The 18,696-nt window shown below is 37.3% G+C and overlaps 1 protein-coding gene across 2 annotated transcripts in view; it reads right to left on the minus strand.

Annotated features, from left to right (window-relative positions):
* LOC149822558 (CDK inhibitor P21 binding protein) overlaps positions 1–14,395 on the minus strand; it is a 39,389-nt gene extending 24,994 nt beyond the window's left edge. Inside the window, exons 1-3 of one of the 2 annotated variants that reach the window (XM_089981122.1) lie at positions 14,214–14,395; positions 13,896–13,966; positions 12,920–13,144 (exon numbers count right to left, since the gene is read on the minus strand). In XM_089981122.1, coding sequence (XP_089837248.1) covers positions 12,920–13,144; positions 13,896–13,966; positions 14,214–14,352 — 435 coding nt within the window. In that variant the 5' untranslated portion in view covers positions 14,353–14,395. Of the gene's footprint in view, positions 1–12,919; positions 13,145–13,895; positions 13,967–14,177 lie in introns of both variants that reach the window. The other variant, XM_089981121.1, reaches the window with a different exon arrangement.
* Between the last annotated feature and the right edge of the window lie 4,301 nt (positions 14,396–18,696).

Consider the following 18,696-nt stretch of genomic DNA (forward strand, 5'->3'; position numbering starts at 1 on the left):
ACATTAGATGCATCATGGATTCGATCGATGGGGAACTGGACTTGAAGACCTAGCTCAAACTGTCATGAAGATGGAGTTTTTTCTTAAAGACTTTTGAAGAATTGGACTGCGTCTCAAGACTTCCCTTTGATTTTCCAAACTTTCGGGTTTTTTCCCCGCAAAGTTTGAGGGGGGATGTTAAAATATGTGTATTATCGTCATTTGTAATCTGGTATATATTTATATTCATATATATATATATATATAGATACATATACATATGTATATATATGTATATGTATATGTATATCTATATGAATATAAATATATATTCTTTATTCACCCAAAAGGGTATTTACGTAAATTCCTGTTTTGCGCATATTCCACTTTGGAATATTGCTTGTAATTTTCCATTTTTATTTTTTATTTTTCTTCTTTTTTCCCTTTTTAATTTTCGGCTTTTGTGCCACATAGGGAGGCTCCCCAAAGAGTCGTTGGGGAGCCTCCAACGGTCACATATGTGACCGTTGGGGGCCCGTTGGGGGCTCCCAACGACTCTCTTGGGAGCCCCCTTTGTGGCTCCTTTTCTTGCTTATAAATAGGGGCTCTCCCCTTTGTATTTTCTCACTTCTTGAGGGAGCTTATGCTCCATTGTAATGGGGTTTTTACCCCTTGTCCATTGTTTCTTCAATAATATGCAACTTATGACTTTATGTCATATTTTTTCCTTTTTATGGGTTTTATGGGTTAGCACATTATGTGCTTGTGTTGTTTCCCTTTAATGGGTATATTTGCACTTCACGTGCATAAGTATGGGTTCATTATTGAACCCAATGTATTCCAACTCACTTTCTAACAGGAGGCTGCCGGAGACGGGAGGTCGCCGACGTCGGTGGCGGTGCTCGGCAGCGCAAAGGAGAGAGATGGGAGTCGGGAGAGACGAGAGAGTCGGGGTGGAAGGGGGTTTCGAGAACCGCCCCCCCCCCCCCCCCCCCCTTCGGCCTCGTTATCCTTTAAGAGGTAACAGAGGCGGTGCCTCAGTTGGTTTCGGGTCGGGTCTGGGTCCGGATCCGATCCGAATCCAAGGTAAATTTTTTTCCAGGTAATTACATTGTAGTTACTCTTTTGTTGAAAAGCTTGTAAGAGATAATCTTATCTCCTTATCTAGTTTGAGTCCTACTTTTGATAATGAAAAATGTACAAGTTGTCAATTGTGCATGAGTCATGTTCTTCCTTTCAATTCAATTAATAAAAGAGCTTCAAGACCTTTTGAGATTATTTACTCTGATGTATGGGGTCCTACACCTACTTGTTCTCTTTCCGAGAATCGATACTATATTGTTTTCATTGATAGTTATTCTCGTTATACCTGGATATACTTCATGAAACATAAATATGAAGTTCCTCAATTTTTCAGAACGTTTCATGCCTTTGTCAAAACTCAATTTTCGTCAAATATTATGAATTTTCAGTGTGATGGGGGAGGTGAGTACACTTAAAATGACTTTATTGCTTTTCTTCGAAACAATGGTATAAGTCGTAGAGTTTTCTGCTCGCACACACCGCAACAGAATGGTGTGGCTGAACGGAAACACCGCCACATTGTTGAGAGTGTGATAAGCATGTTGCATGACAGTCATATTCCTATTGAGTTATGGACAGAAGCTTTTCACTTTGTGGTTTATTATAAATCGTTTGTCGATGGTCATTTTAGCAAATAAATCACCTTATTATGCTCTTTTTGGACAACACCTAGATTATGATAATTTATGTGTTTTTGGCTGTGTTTGTTATGTGCATATTGACAAATCATTAAGAAATAAGTTTCAGGATAAAGCTTCTAAGTGCATATTTGTGGGATATGCGAAAGATTATAAGGGATATCGTTGCTACGAGCCTCTATCCAAGTGTATTAAGATCTCCAAAAATGTGGTTTTTGATGAGCAGAATTTTGAAGATGGGCATCCTTTACAAAATACGCATCATAGTGTTGAAGTTTATTCTCCATGGTTGAATGTATAGTTGTTTGCTAACATCAACGAAGAGTGTTTATTTGATTGCAGTGTTGCTCCCATGCTTATTCTTGTACCAGATGAAACCTCTTGCACAACTCAAATCGAGATTGACAATTTGCCGCCCAAGGAGATTGAGAAGTTTTCAAGACCAATCTATACGAGAAGAGAGCAAAAAATATTCCCACTATTACTGATGTGATTGTTGATGAACCTGAAAATCATTCCTTTATAAAGATATCAGAAAGAATTCAACACCCAATTCAGGGATGGGTTAGTTATGATAATTTCACTCTGGATTTTCAGTTATTTCTGTCCCAGGTTGAAAAACAAGATGAACCTACTACCTTCTATCAGGCAGTCAAGTCACACAAGTGGATAGAGGCAATGAATGAAGAAATGGAAGTGTTACATGAATGTCAAACATGAAAAGTTGTTCCCAGACCCAATGATAGAAATATCGTAGGGTCTAAGTGGGTTTATAAGATAAGTATAAACCTGATGGGAGCATTGAACGACACAAAGCAAGACTTGTTGCATGTGGTTTCACTCAAGAATATGGCCAGGATTATGATGAGATGTAAAAGTATCTTCAACAAGATACTATATTCAAGATTCTTGATGAAAGACAAGTGCACACATGCACAATAAGAACACAAAGAACACTTGTGCACAAAAACACAAATCAATCAATCTCACAAATGCACTAAAAAATGAGTAAAAGCTTTATTGAATACTTGGGCTTTGACCCAAAGCCATACCAAACACAAGGGGGAACTCCCCTATTTATACATAATGAGAGGCCTTGGAGGGGCCCACTCAATGTGATCATTGAGCCCTCCAACGATTATAATTATAACCGTTGGAGAGGTCCCAACGATCACATTGAGTGGGCCCCTCCAAGTGCTAAAACCAAAAAGAATAAGAAAAAAATAAAAAGAAAAGAAAACAAAACAAAAAGCAAAAATTACATACATATTCTCAAAAAAGAATGTGTAAAAAAACGAATATACCCTTACAACTGAAATGAAATAAATATATATTTTATATATATAATAGGTAGATACATATACATATATTATATATTATATATATGTATATGTATTACCTTATATATATAAAATATATATTGGATTACAAGATTTGATTACATAATTTAACCCCCCCCCTCAAACTTAGGGCAGGATGACTGAAAGTTTGTCAAGGAGAAAATTGAACTGCGAAGCACACAAAGCTTTGGTGAAGAAATCTGTCAATTGATATTCTGAAGTTACATATGAAAGATCTATAACTCCTTTCAGATACGCTTCTCGAACATAGTGACAATCCATCTCAATGTGCTTAGTCCGCTCATGAAAAATGTGATTTTTGGCAATGTATATTGCACTTTTGTTATCACAACATAGCTTGGTGGGCCCTTCTATTGTGATCCCCATGTCTTCTAATAGCTGATGAATCCATACAATTTCCATAGTAGTAGTTGCCATGACACGATATTCAACTTCGATTGAGGATAAAGATACCTTTTGCTGCTTCTTGCATCTCCAAGAGATTAACGAATCTCCTAAAAAACATAAAAAACAGTGGTGGAGTGACGGTTATTTGGGTCACCTCCCCAGTCAGAGTCAGTATAAACAATTAATTTTAATTCAGAAGAAGAGGATAAAAATATTCCCTTATTTATTGTACCCTTTATGTATCTTACGACCCGCAGAATTGCACTCATGTGAACCGATGTTGGTGCATGTTAAAACTGACTTGCAGTATGAACTGCATGAGAAATATCTGGTCTAGTAATACTCAGATATATCAATGATCCTACAAGTTGTCTGTAGGGGGTAGGATCAGAGAGAGGAATACCATTATCAATCTTCATTTTGGCTCTTACTATAGCAGAAGTTTCACAAACCTTATCATCCGTAATACCTGACCTGTCAATAATCTCAGATACAAGCTTAGTTTGAGATAAAAAATATCCTCTATGTGAGTATGCTACTTCAATACCCAAAAAATAAGTTAGGAATCTCAAATCAGACATTTCAAATTTATCCTTCAAAATGGATTTTATGCTTTTAACCCTTTTAGAATCACTTCCGGTTATAAGCATATCATCCACATATAAAAGCAAAATGACAATCCCTGCATTGGTTTTTCTAATAAATAAGGCAGTGTCAGTGAAATAGGATGAAAAACCATTTTCTAACATTACAGAGTTAAACCTATCATATCAAGCCTTCGGGGCTTGTTTTAAACGCGAAGGCGAAGAACTTTCCCTTTGAGAGTCTCCATTCCTAGTGGAGCATCCATATAAACTTCTTCATTCAGATCACCATTTAGGAAAACGTTTTTAACATCCATTTGATAGATGTTCCATTTGTTGATTGAGGCAATAGTGATGAGACATCGGACAGTGACCATTCAGGCTACAGGGGCAAAAGTTTCTTCATAGTCAATCCCATATTCTTGACTATATCCCTTAGCAACTAATCTCGCCTTATATCTCTCAAGAGATCCATCGCTTTTAATTTTTACTTTAAAAATCTATCTAGATCCTATTGTTTTCTTACCCTTAAGAAGATCTTAAAATTCCCAAGTCTTTGCCCTTCTTAGAGCACCAAGTTTATTCTAAATAGCTTCTACCCACTCAAAACATTTTCGTGCTTCCTCAAAATTTTTAGGTTCAATGTAAGAATAAATGGCACTAAGACATGCCCTACATTTAGGTGAAAAAGATTCATATGAGATAAACCTAGAGGGAGCATTCCTATTTCTTTCGGTTCTTCGCAGGTTCTCCTCTCTAGGAGAAACAGTCCTACTAGTGTCATCATATCTTTCAAGAGCACTTCTGTAGGTGTTTTTATCTCTATGGACATAGGTGATGGGCTCTCTAGATGATCCCTCATCGATATGTTGATGAGGAGGAGGCAGAAGAGAGGATATAGTTTCCTCAGTTTCATTAACGCTTGAGTCATTCTGAGTTGACTCATCATCACTTGTATCATCATCTAACATTTCAAATAAAAAAGAATAATCCACATTTTCATCATGAGATTCAAGGCTTTCGAAACCACTAAGATTTTCCAAAAAACTCACATTTCTGGAGACATATAATTTGTCATTTTTGACATCATAACACCGAAAACCCTTTTGGATTTCGGAATAACCAAGAAAGGCGCAAGGAATGGCCTTTGGGGAAAGCTTATCATTTTTATCCGTAAGGACAAAACATTTACATCCAAACACCCTTAACCTGCTGTAGTCAGGTTCTTTCTCGTATAAATTTTCAAAAGGGAAAATTTTATTCAAATTTTTGGATGGAAGTCTATTTATGAGATAAACCGAAGGGCTGCCTCAACCCAGGGGTTTTTTGGAATGTTTTGTGAAATGAGTAAAGTTCGAGTTGTTTCAATAATATAATTATGCTTTCGTTCGGCTAATCCGTTTTGTTAAGGAGTTTTTGGGCAAGATTTTTTATGGATAATACCACAACTTTCAAGATTACTCTTGAATTCATTTGAGAGGTATTCTCCTTTAGAGTCAGATCTAAGAATTTTCAAGTTTCCATTGAATTGATTTAAAATCATCATATGAAAAGTTTTAAAAGTCGAAAAAACTTCATGTTTATACTTGAGAAAATATATCCAACAATACCTAGTGCAATCATAAACAAAAATCACATAATATGAGAATCCTCCTTTAGATATCACAGGAGCCGGACCCCATACATCGGAATGAACGATTTTAAAAGGTTTTGTTGTAAACATGGACCTTTGATAAAAGGGTAAACTTTTCATTTTCCCAAGAATACATTCATTACCTACAAAATCTTCTTTGCAAAGGTGTTTAACAAAAGGTAAATATGAAAGTTTAACAATGTTGGGATGTCCAAGTCTCTTATGCCATACATGAATATCCTTATTTTGGACAACATTACAAAATTGATTCTTGGGAACTTGGAGAGAGTCAACATAGTAGAGATCTCCTCTCCTAGAACCTTCCCCAATCAACCTCATGGATCGACGATCCTGTATCCAACATTTATCAAAAGAGAATTTTATATCGCAACCATGGTCCGAGAGTTTAGAAATTGAAAGCAAATTCAAATTTAGTTTTGGTATGAATCTAATTTTTGGAATAAAAAATTCTTGTTTTTCGAAATTGCCTATTCCTTTAATTTCAAGGGATGTTCCATCTGCCGTTGAGACAAAAGATGAAAAAAAACTTTTAGAATATTCGAAAAGAGAACAAGCACTTGGGGTCATATGAAATGATGCACCGGAATCTAAAAGCCAAGATATCTTATCAGGGGGTGAAGAGGTTGTCATAGCGGCTCCAGAAGTTCCTCCTTTGAGAAGAGGTTGAAGAGCTTTCATAATTTATTGTAGAGAAAAAGACCCATTGGAAGAGGATGGTCGTTCTTCCGGTTGAGATGTGGAAGCCATTGCAAGCAATTTCTTCCATTTTGGGCGAATAGGTTTGATATGCCTCGGTTCTTTACAAAAATGACAAGTTAGTTTGCTATAGTCTGTTTTTCCACTTTGCCAATTTCATCCTTGATTTTGATTCTTAAAATGAGGAGGTTTGTAAGTCTTCACATGGTTACCCGGTCTTGAAACGACATTCACTCCTTCGCCTTCTTGAATAGAGGAGATGGCAAGGATGCTAGGATTGCTTTTACTAATGCCCATACGGGTTTCTTCCCCACTCAATTTGGTAATAACATCTTCAATAGCGGGAGATGTGAAAGAAGAAAGAAGCGACGACTGAATTTGTTCAAATTCGGGTCTAAGACCATTTAGGAAGTTAAAAAAGCGATCCTCAAGTTGTTTGTGTCTAAGCTCGATAGCTTTACCACTCCATTTAGATTCAAGTATAGCAAGTTCGTCCCAAATGGAAGATAATTTGGCAAAGTATTCCCAAATAGTCATCTCATTTTGTTGTAAGGTCAAGGCCCTCTTTTGAAGGTAATACTTGTGGGATAAATCTCTTGAAGTATACATTTTCTGAAGGTATAGCCAAGCTTCGGAAGCCTTATTGGATTTGATAATGTTGGCATTGATCTTAGTTTCAACGGATGAGAAAAACCAAGATAAAATCTTGAAGTTTTTCATTTCCCATTCGTCATGTTTCTTTGAGTAATCTTCAAGAGCCTTTTGCCTCTCTTCTCCTTCAAGAATCTTTATATCTCCTTTTTCCATAATGGTAATTTTTGGTTCGGATTCCGGTATCGAACCTTGAACATACCCTCAAAACACCTTTCCTTTAATATGGGCTTTCATATTACCGGCCCAAACATGATAGTTTGAACCATTGAGTTTAAACCCGAGGGAAAAATGGGAGTCTTTTTTTGCCCATTAGAGAGGATAAAAATAAAAAAGTAATACGTACCTCAAAGGATTTTTAAGTCTTTCTTGTCAAGAAAGACTTCTAAAATATTGGCCGAAGGAAATGATCCACTTCAATCTCCAATAGCTTGAAGGCACACTTTTCGAGGTACCCAAGAAGGTGGAGAAACACACGATCTTCCTTTCTCAAAACCCTTTCTCTGATACCATGTAAAAGTATCTTCAACAAGATACTATATTCAAGAACCAATGTTCTTGATGAAAGACAAGTGAACACATGCACAATAAGAACACAAAGAACACTTGTGCACAAAAGCACAAATCAATCAATCTCACAAATGCACTAAAAAATGAATAAAAGCTTTATTGAATACTTAGGCTTTGACCCAAAGCCATACCAAACACAAGGGGGAACCCCCCTATTTATACATAATGAGAGGCCTTGGAGGGGCTCCCAATGTGATCGTTGGGACCCCTCCAGCGGTTATAATTATAACCGTTGGAGGGACCAACGATCACATTGAGTGGGCCCCTCCAAGTGCTAAAACAAAAAAGAATAAGAAAAAAATAAAAAGAAAAGAAAAGAAAACAAAATGCAAAAATTACATACATATTCTAAAAAAAGAACGTGTAAAAAAATGAATATACCCTTACAGCTGAAATGAAATAAATATATATTTTATATATATAATAGGTAGATACATATACATATATTATATATATGTATATGTATTACCTTATATATATAAAATATATATTGGATTACAAGATTTGATTACATAATTTAACAACTTTTAGTCCTATGGTCAAGATAGAGACAATTCATATCATATTATCTCTAGCCGTCCATCACAAATGGACATTGAGCCAGATGGATGTGAAGAATGCTTTCCTTCATGGGGCCTTTAAAGAAAAAGTTTATATGGAACAACCACCCGGATATGCTGAAGGAGATCCTAAGGCGTATGTCTGCAAATTGAAGAGAGCTCTTTATGGTTTAAAATAAGCATCACGCTCCTGGTTTGATAGTTTTTCTCTCAAAGTTCAAAATCTTGGTTTTCGCAGATGCACTCTTGATCACTCACTCTTTATCTTCAGGGACGAGCATACAATCACATTCTTATTGATTTATGTAGATGACATAATTATCACGGGCAACTCTTGCAGTCATATCCAGGAAGTCAAGGAATTCTTAAGTCAGAATTTTAAAATGAAGGATCTTGGAGAATTGAGGTACTTCCTTGAAATAGAAGTTGACAGGAAAGACAATGTGTTGACCCTAACACAACATAAATAAACCCTTGACTTGTTAAGTAGAGCAGGAATGAAAGATTGCAAGCCTTTAGCTACTCCGAGTGTTTTACAGCAGAAGGTGAGTTCTCATGATGGAGACTTATATGATGATCCTACCAGATACCGAAGTATAGTCAAAATGCTCCAGTATCCTACCTTCACTAGACCTGACATTGTCTATTCTGTAAATCAAGTGTCTCAATTTATGCATGAACCTCGAACTGGGCACATGGATGCAGTTAAACGGATATTGAGATACTTAAAGGGTACAGTAGGAGATGGACTTGTTCACAAGAGGAATCTTATAGATAATGGGGCTCATAAAATCTTTATCTATATAGATGCGGACTGGGCAGAAGATCCAAATGAGAGAAGGTCAGTTTCAAGCTATTGTATATTTCTTGGCAACAATATTGTGTCTTGGAGTAGTAGAAAACAGAAGATTGTTGCCAGATCTAGTACTGAGGCTGAATATCGTTTCATGGCAGTGGCCACACCAGAAGCTACGTGGGTTAGACACTTGCTAACAGAATTGGGAGAATCTATCTCAAGATCATTATTACTGTGTGATAATCAAAGTGCGATAAATATTTCTTTTAATCCCATTCATCATAATCGCACTAAACATAGCGAGATAGATCAATATTTTGTCAGGCAAAAGGTTGAAGAGAAAGAAATTGAGCCATATTATGTTCGCATTGAAGATCAAGTGGCTGATATCTTTACAAAGGGGTTGACCAAATATAATTTTTGGTTCTTAAAAAGCAAGTTGTCCATGATTCAAGATCATGCACAACTTGAGGGAGGCTGTTAAAGAAGACGTGATATGGTTTTGGATTTACGGTCCAGATCCATACATTATGTTTTGTATTTCTAATTTGCATATGTGCACATATTTGTATTTTGTATTTATAATCAGGGACATTATCATCCATAGTATTTTGTAAAACAATATATATAAACACAACTTTTCTAGGTCACGATTATGACCTTTTCTGTGCAGCAACCTCTTGTCTTTCTCTATCTTTTTTTTTGCTGAAGGTTGACGTGGCTGGAAATACAAGTTCTGACACATTTGGCAGGTAGGTAAAGGGAACCAAAATTGAATTCTGGTTTGGCCATTGGGTAGGTCAATAGAGTTTAGTGAGTTGGTTAGGATGGGTGTGGAACAAAAAAGAGTATATTGATATGAAAAAGGTCAAAGTAGGAGACGTCTTAGTAGAGTCATCTAGCCATGTTTGTCTTTTGACTAACGATTTTTTGCAGGATAATGTCAATATCAGGCAAGCTATTACACCCCTTGCAATATGAATCAGGAGGACAAGCTGATCTGGACTAAAGCAAGCTCCTTCCCTGCGAAATCGGCTTGGGAGATGGTGAGAAGCCAATGAGAGAAATATAAGCATTACAAAATAATACAGTGCAAGAACCACTCCCCTCATGCAGCAATCACCTTGAAATTAGCAGTGGATAAAGCCCTTCTCACTCAAGATAGTCTTCAAAGACAGGGAATCCAAATGGCCAATATGTGCACCATCTACTTAAGAGAGGAAGAATCCATAGACAATCTCTTCTCCAGATGTCAAATGGCCAGGAGTTTGATGAAGATGGTAGGTCATCTATTTGGCATTCAGCATATTCCTTTGTTAGGAATTGAAAACCTTGCAGAATGGTGGCTCAAGAAGAAGGATGGAAATAAGGAAAAACAAAATGCTTGGAGGGTAGCATTGCAAATGATAGTCAGAGCATATGGGAACTTAGAAATATCAGAATGTTCAGAGAAGAAAGTAGTAATAAAGAATCATCAAAGATATTCATCCTCAATGTTATTAGAGAGAGGGTTATTGGGATCATGGGAGGAAGAAGCAGTAAAATCCTTGAGAGTTGGGTTTCAGCAAATAGATGGGAACCTACTCCAGATAATTGGGTCGAATTTTCAATTTTCAGTAAGTGTGAAGACAGGTGGTATGTTGGCTACACCGTCCATAATCATGAAGGAGAGTATAAGGGCAGGATGTTTCATGAGACCAATAGAGGGGAAAGTAAAGGAGTGCAATTGGTGGTTGGAGATAATGGCTGATATTCCTAACCATTGGCAGATAATAGTGGAGTCCTCAAGGAAGGAAGCAGTGCAGGATTTTAACGCAGCTATAGAAGGAGAACTACAAGGGAGGAGATTTGATGTTGAGCAGAGGGATAGATGATGGGAATTTGCTAGAATCAAATGCATATGGAGTCACTAGTCCAAGAATTATGCAGCTCAAAGTTTAGCTAGACTTAGTAGAGTTGGGAGGGCCTTGGGAGGGACATGCTCCGGAAAGATAAGCCACTAGACTGGACTCCTAGCCAAGTAGATTTTCATATGTAATTATCTCTTATTTGTGTTCCCTGTTATCTTGTACTGGTAGGGGTCTGCCTAACCCCAGCTTGATTATCCAAAAAAAAAAAAAACTTGATATGCATTTTCACCAGCCACTTTACCACGTAAATCAGAACAAAGCCACTACAAGAAATTCACCATTCCATAATGAAGTTTCATTTTTTAAACAGCAGATCAAATTACTTTGCAGTTTGCAGAAGATAATTGCAAAAACTACAATTCTGAAAAGAAGCACCCTTTTTCTTTTCTTATTCCATCGTACTTTGATAGACTTTGAATGCAATACACCCTAGTTAATACGCGGTAACCAATAGATGAATGATTGTCGAGTCAAACCGTCACTCACTCATGTGAATAAATACAACTAATAGGCAATTAAAATGCAAATAATTGGTGGATGATTAACTTAAAAAGAAAACAAAAAACAAAGAAAAAATAAGAAAGATAGGAAAGTATAGCAGAAGAAAGAAAATAAACAGTGGAGAAACTTCGTAAGCATAGCAGCAGAAAGAAAATAAATGATCAACAAAATTGATAGAGAATAAATCCTCGGAGTTTAGATGACAAACTGTTTAAAACATTCTTAAATATAAATGCATTTGAAATTTTGAATGCATATAATCATCTCTAAGTCAGAGATAATCAGATCAAATGAGTTTAACAGATCTGAATTGGACACCACAAATCTAATATGGGTCAATCATGTGGATCCAAAAAGTAGGTGAGTTCATGTGTTCTCTGATCTGGGTTCAAATGGGCACTTCAGGAGTTGAATGTCCTAAGCAGTGCCTACTGCCTAGAGACCCAAAAAAATAATTACTTAAAATAAAGATACAAGAAATTCATGAAAAATAAGGAAAATCGGGAAAGATTAAATATTTCAAAATACAGTATTAAAACATGATTATAATGCTTTAAAAATTTATAAAAAACAAAAATACAGAAATACTCGTTTAGGTGCCCTCACCTAGACGATTGCCTAGGCAACTAGTCGCTGCTAGGCAATAGATCTGTGTCTAGACTGCTTAGGTGCCTAGGCGAGCAACAAGCTGGGACTTTAACTACTGATATGGTATTTCAAGCCGTTTAGGATTTTATTTAAAATAATGCAAGATCTAAGTGTTTTAAAGTTGGGTTAAAAGCTAACTGGATCCATATGTGGTCCATATTAGACCATGAGTTGGATCTAGTCAAACAAATCAATCTTAATAGTTTAGATGAACCTAAATGTTCATGTGTGTAGCCATCTTAGTTTAGGTTTTTTGGATCTTTTAATGAATTAGATTAAGTTGAATTTATGATGACAACACAATTTAAATGAAGATATAAACAAACAAAAAAAAATGAACAGCTGTCCCTCTATTTATTAACTATGGTGTCTTCATTTATTTCTTTTTATATTTCTCAAGCAGAAAAAATGAAAAGGGCAAAGGAAGAGGAATTTAGGGGACGTTTAGTAACATCTCACAAGATTCAGACTCTCCTCTCTCATTTGCACAGCTAACCAAACATCAGAAAATGAGCCATGAGAAACAGACTCTCATTGCAAATGAGAGTTGTTTTTTCATTTACGTGAGAATCACACACACAAGGTGCCTCTTGTGATTATGATTCATATGACCCTAAATCACATTTGATTTGGAGTCACATGTGGGACCAGCAAACCAAAAGTACCCTTAATATTCTCTGGTAATCGAGGAATAATTGTCCTATTTGAATAAACATAAAACAGAAGCTGATAGAAGTAAACATAAACTAAATAGATTGAAATACTGCAAGAAATATGGCATTGGTATAATCAATCAAGCAGAAAAATAATCCCCATGGGGAAGCAAGGTTGAATATTATAGTTGGTGGCAGTGTGTATGAACAATTGCGAAAGAAAAAATAGGGAGCAGAAGAAAGCTTACCATGTATCTTTTTATGTTAAGGGCTGAAACAACAGCAAACAGATTGTCATCATCGTCACCATTGATCTTAACTACTGTCCCTACAGTTGTCTGGCCCAAAATCAAATCTACAAAGCCAATCAAGTCCCACTGCTTCACATCTAGGTAGGTTTGTAACAAGATCTTCACTCCATGAAAATCGCTAGGTTTCGGATCAAAGAACTCAAAATCTGCAAGAATGATATCCTGCATAATTATGTCCATTAGGGAGATTTGCAAGATAGAAATAACCACAAAAAAAATTGCAAACTTGAAAATAAGTTGAGAATATTGCAGAAAAATTCTAGTTCAAAACATGCACAAAAAATGCACCATCTCAAAAAGGTAGCATATAAGTGAATGCACATGTAAACAAATTATCCCTTTCAAAAACAAATACAAGAACATGAGCCACAGGTCACACAAAACAAGACCTATATTAGAATCCTTGTCAAATTTTGTTACCTTCACATCAATATAACAGGGACACTTCTACCAAGCTCATGTACCTATATTGACATGGTACGAACCAGCGCATTACTCTCTCTCTCTCTCTATGTGTGTGTGTGTAAAGAGACAGATGGAAATGATCTAATTTTTTTAATATAAATTTATGCATAGCAAGTTGGAAACCAATTTATTTACAAATTATGGTATGATAAAATATACATATGTTGTCTCTACAAGCCTTACCGAGTCTACACAAGCTGAGTTGAGCTGAACAGGCTTGCTCAAGTTCAGTTCATTAAACATAACAAGCTCATATCAAGCTGAATTCGAGCTTCACACACATGAGCACACGCACAAGCATGAAAGAAGGTTGGGAATCATTTTCCAGCAAACATTTAATAAGCAACATAACCAACTTTTTCAAGAATTCTACTAATTAGGGTCCACAACGAACGAAAGTCACATCAAATTCATGAATTACAGAGAAAAAAAGGATACGATAGCGTACTTCTTCATCAGATATACCGTTTTCCAACGATTCTCGTGCGGCTTTCTTCTTCGAATCCACGTATTCCTCACCTAGAAAAAGCACATATAGAAAATTAGAAAGGGAATCCCCCAAAAAAGAGCAAAAAGTTTGAACTTTGTTCTTTGCAGAAGCAAGAAAAAATCCGCAATCTGACAATGCAAGAAACGAAGAACCCTATAAACCACCGTAAATGAATCAACTAAGACAATCACATGATGCACGAAACAGAAATCAGAGAAAAGAAAAAGAAAGGAAAAAAACCGCTAGAAATCCACAAGAGAACGATGGAAGCATCACCCGAGCTCTGCCGACGGTGTCCGGGGAGGGAGCTCCGTCTCCTGCGGGGCTTCACCCGAGCTTTGGTGAATCTGGCGAAGGAGGAGAACGCTAAAGTTGGGGGTTTCGACGAACGACGAGTCCGACGCCTCGGTAGCATCTCTCTCTCTCTCTCTCTCTCTCTCTCTGCAGAATCGCCGATGGAGACAAAGCAGGGGTAGAAGGCCTACCGCCTATATGAAGCAGAGGCGGAGGGAAAGGATACAATTGTCACTTTAGTATTATTGGAGGGCATAACTAGGATTTTGGTTGCTAGCTCAACGTGGCATTGATACAATCCTCAACTTGATTTTAAGATTAGACCCATGATCACCGAGGTTCTTCTTCTCTTCCCTATTTAAGCAGATATCGCACTCATTAGGGTTCCGCTCAGCAGCCTCTCTCTCTCTCTCTCTCCTGGACCACGCGATTATTCAGTGGTGCGCTCGCTTATTGCTTGTCTTTTCCTTCTGGACAAGGTAACACTTTCATGCTCCATTCACTATGATGATGGGGGTATCGTTACATCTCTTGCAATACTCTTGTTCTTGTATGCTTTTCGAAGAAATTCAATGCCCATAAGTTGGTTTTCTCGATTCGCTTTCTTAATGTTGCTGCTGAGAAGGCATGGTTTTGCTAAGGGCTGTTATCAGAAGATGTGTGTGCACAGTAACTGGGTCATTCTTTTCTTTCCATAGATCCCATCCTCAGGTGTTTGTAAGATCGTACACTATCAATGGACGACAAATCTGCGATATCCACGTTGAAAAAACAATGTTTGAGCCTGAAAACTCGCGAATTCAGCGAAAGGAAACCGAAGATTGCAAAGTAGTTAGCATGATATGTGATTTGTTGAGAAAAGGGGATGATTGGGATAGTTTGAGCGGTAAACTTGATCATGTTCAGTTATTGGATTCGATCGTTGAAGGTATATTGCTTCAGTTGAAGGATCCTTCGGAGGCGAAGAAGGGGTTGAATTTCTTCCATTGGTCATCCATACGGAAGAATTTCGAGCATGGTGTTCGGTCGTATTGTATTATGGTTCAGATCCTTTTTCGGTCCGGATTAGATGCTCATGCTCGAGCGATTCTAGAGTCCGCAGTGAGAAAGAATTCCGGAAGCGGATCACAATTGAGATTAGAGGAGTCTTTGTTGAGTACGTATACTAGTACTTGCTCTAGTCCCCAGTTGTTTGATGTTTTAATACAAACATATGCAAAATTGAGAATGTTTGATGAAGCCATCTCGAGCTATGTTTACTTGCAGAAGCATGGTTTCTTGCCTAGCCTCATTACTTGGAACACCTTGCTTGATGTTGTGCAAAGATCCGATCAGAATCTCCTAGTATGGAGAATATATGAGGATATGATCACAAACAGAACCTTCCCAAATGCTGTTACTAGTAGGATTATGATTGACGCAATGTGCAAACAGGGATCTCTGCAGAAAATTGTCAATTTTCTGGATAGAATTCAGAGTCAAAGATGCCTTCCTGGAGTAATTGTAAATAGTGCATTTGTTGTCTGGATGTTTGAAGATGATCGTGTGGTCGAAGGAATTTTATTGCTAAAGAAAATGTTTCGGAAAAATATGATAATCGATAATGTTGCTTATTCTCTGATCATTTATGGTTTATGTAAGTTGGGGGATATGGAGCACGCTCTTCTGGTGTATGATGAAATGCTTAAGAAAGGATATCCTGTGAATTCATTGATTTGTACCTCATTCATTGGTGTCCACTGTAAGCATGGAAGGTTTCAAGAATTTGATAAGTTGATGCAAGAAATGGTAGTGGAGGGTTTAAAGCCATATGAAGAGACCTATAACTTTTTAATACAAGGATTCTGTAGAGCAGGGAAGTTGGAGGATGGTATTAGATTCTACCAGGAAATGCTTCAGAGAAGTCTTTTGCCAAGTTCACATGCTTGCAATGAACTCCTTGGAAAGATCTGTGAAGCAGGGGATGTCAATATGGCCAACAACATGCTGACAACTGCTCTAGACAATGGATTTGTACCCGATGAGGTGACCTATGGACACCTTGTTCATGCATATTCTGAGATGAACAATGTCCAAGAAGTTCTCAAGCTGTACTATGAAATGGAACATCGAGGCCCTGCTCCAGGATTATTGACTTATAGTTTGCTTGTGAGGACCTTATGCAGATGCAAGAAGTATGATAAAGCTGAGAAAATTTTAAGAGCTATGAAAGATAAAGATTTGATCCCATCTACTTATATTTACAACACTATGATACAAGGGTGGTGCATGTCAAATGAAATAGGAAAAGCTCTCTGCCTCTATGATGACATGAGAATGGATGGAGCAAAACCCAATTCTCATACTTATGCTATGCTAGTTGAAGGAATGAGCAGATACTACACTTTTCAAAGTTCAGAGGAGGTGTTAGATAGCCTTAGGGGCTATTATTGATTAGCATATTCAGCTGCACAGGCCACTGTCTATATGATATATATCTAGATATGGGAAATTCCCCTTTTAGAAATGTCATTTATCTTTAACATCAAATTTTGACCCAAGAAAACAAAACTCAAACTAGATTATTCCCTGAAATCTCAGATGTTAATAAAAAGGTGATTATTACATATGAATGTGCATGAGTAGGACTCCTTTACCACGCTTGATAATTGCACTGTATCGTTTCATGAACTAATTTGATGGAAGACATCATTGTGTTTTTGGATGCAGTCAATACACACAGGCAACACATGAACATGCGTGCAGTGAATACGAACAAACACACACAGGAGGATCAGTTCAAATAGTATACAACTGGCTTCATCACATGTTTTATCTATCATGTCATTGCTTACCTTCTAGGTTGCATTTATAATCATTTTTGTCAAATTGATAGTATTTGGAAATTGTTGCATTTGAAAATGTTGATTAAACACCTTTCCTGATTGTCCTTAATTGAATACAAGGGTTGGCATATCTGCTATATTTTGAGCACATATTATGACTCCAGACTGTGTAGTTATACACTGCCGGTCCCAAGCCCGGATAAAGGAGGAGGGTTGCGGTAGGCCTGTGACAGCCAGCATAAAAACTGTCATATCCTATGAAAATGAACCAATATGAGAATTTCGTTGGGGCGTTCCCTACTGAGCGACGCGCTGTACTCTCTAGGCCCGGAGGCAGTGATAAATGTGCAAGGGTTGCTAGGTCGTCGCCCAGAAGCGACGCGTCACACCGGCACCCGGGTGTGGTGTCAAATAGGCAAGGGTTCTCTCACTTTGTTGGACGGGTGGGGGTAAAGAAGTTAGTCCAAGACCATAAAATTAGGTTAGCCACTTGGAACATAGGGTCTTTAACTGGTAAGTTGGTAGAGTTAGTAGATGTTATGTGTAGGAGAAAGATTGATATTTTATGTCTTCAAGAGACCAAATGGGTAGGTGAGAAAGCTAAAGTGATAGAACCTTGGGGATATAAGATTTGGTATACAGGAATAAATAGGAATAGGAATGGAGTAGGGATTGTTATGAGTCGTCAGTTTATAGATAATGTAGTTGAGGTCCGTAGGAAGGGTGATAGAATTTTACTTATTAAATTAGTATTAGGTACGGATATTATTAATATTATTAGTGTTTATGCACCTCAAGTAGGTTTAGATGATTCCATTAAGCATCAATTTTGGGAAGATTTAGATGGAGTAGTACAAGAGACATCTTATGGAGAAAAGCTTTTCATCGGCGGTGACCTTAATGGACATGTAGGCATTAGTAGGGATGGATTTGAGAATATCCATGGAGGCTATGGTATAGGAGAAAGAAATGAAAGTGGAGAAAGGATTTTAGATTTTTGTTTGTCCTATGATATGATCTTAGCAAACACTTGGTTTAGGAAGAGGGAGTCTCACCTAGTAACATTTAAAAGTGGGGTTAATACGAGTCAGATAGATTTTTTCCTACTTAGAAAGAGAGATAGGGGTTGTTGCATCGATTGTAAGGTTATACCAGGAGAAAGTGTAGCTACACAACATAGAGTCTTAATTTTAGATATTAGAATTAGACAATGCCGCAAAAGGGATAGACATAGGATAGATCCTAGAATTAAGTGGTGGGCACTGAAAGGAGCTAAACAAGGAATGTTTGTAGAGCAGGTAGTTAAGGAAGTTGATTGGTGTCTCGAGGAGGATTCAGAATCAATGTGGAATAAGATAGCGGGTGGTATGAGAAAAGTAGCTAAGGAGGTATTGGGTGAGTCTAAAGGCGGTGCACCACTAGGTAAGGATACATCATGGTGGAACGAGGATGTCAAATTAGCTATTAAGGTTAAAAGAGAGTGTTATAGAAATCTAAGTAAGAGTCGTGATAATGAGAATTTGGAGAAGTATATGATAGCAAAGAAGGAAGCTAAAAAAGTTGTTCGAAACGCGAGGGCTAAGGTATATAAGGAGGTTTATGACAAGTTGGATACCAAAGAAGGCGAGAAGGATATTTAT

The sequence above is a fragment of the Nuphar pumila genome, chromosome 11 (genome assembly GCF_984573655.1).
Source record: "Nuphar pumila chromosome 11, dmNupPumi1.hap1.1, whole genome shotgun sequence".
NCBI classification, from domain to species: Eukaryota; Viridiplantae; Streptophyta; class Magnoliopsida; order Nymphaeales; family Nymphaeaceae; genus Nuphar; species Nuphar pumila.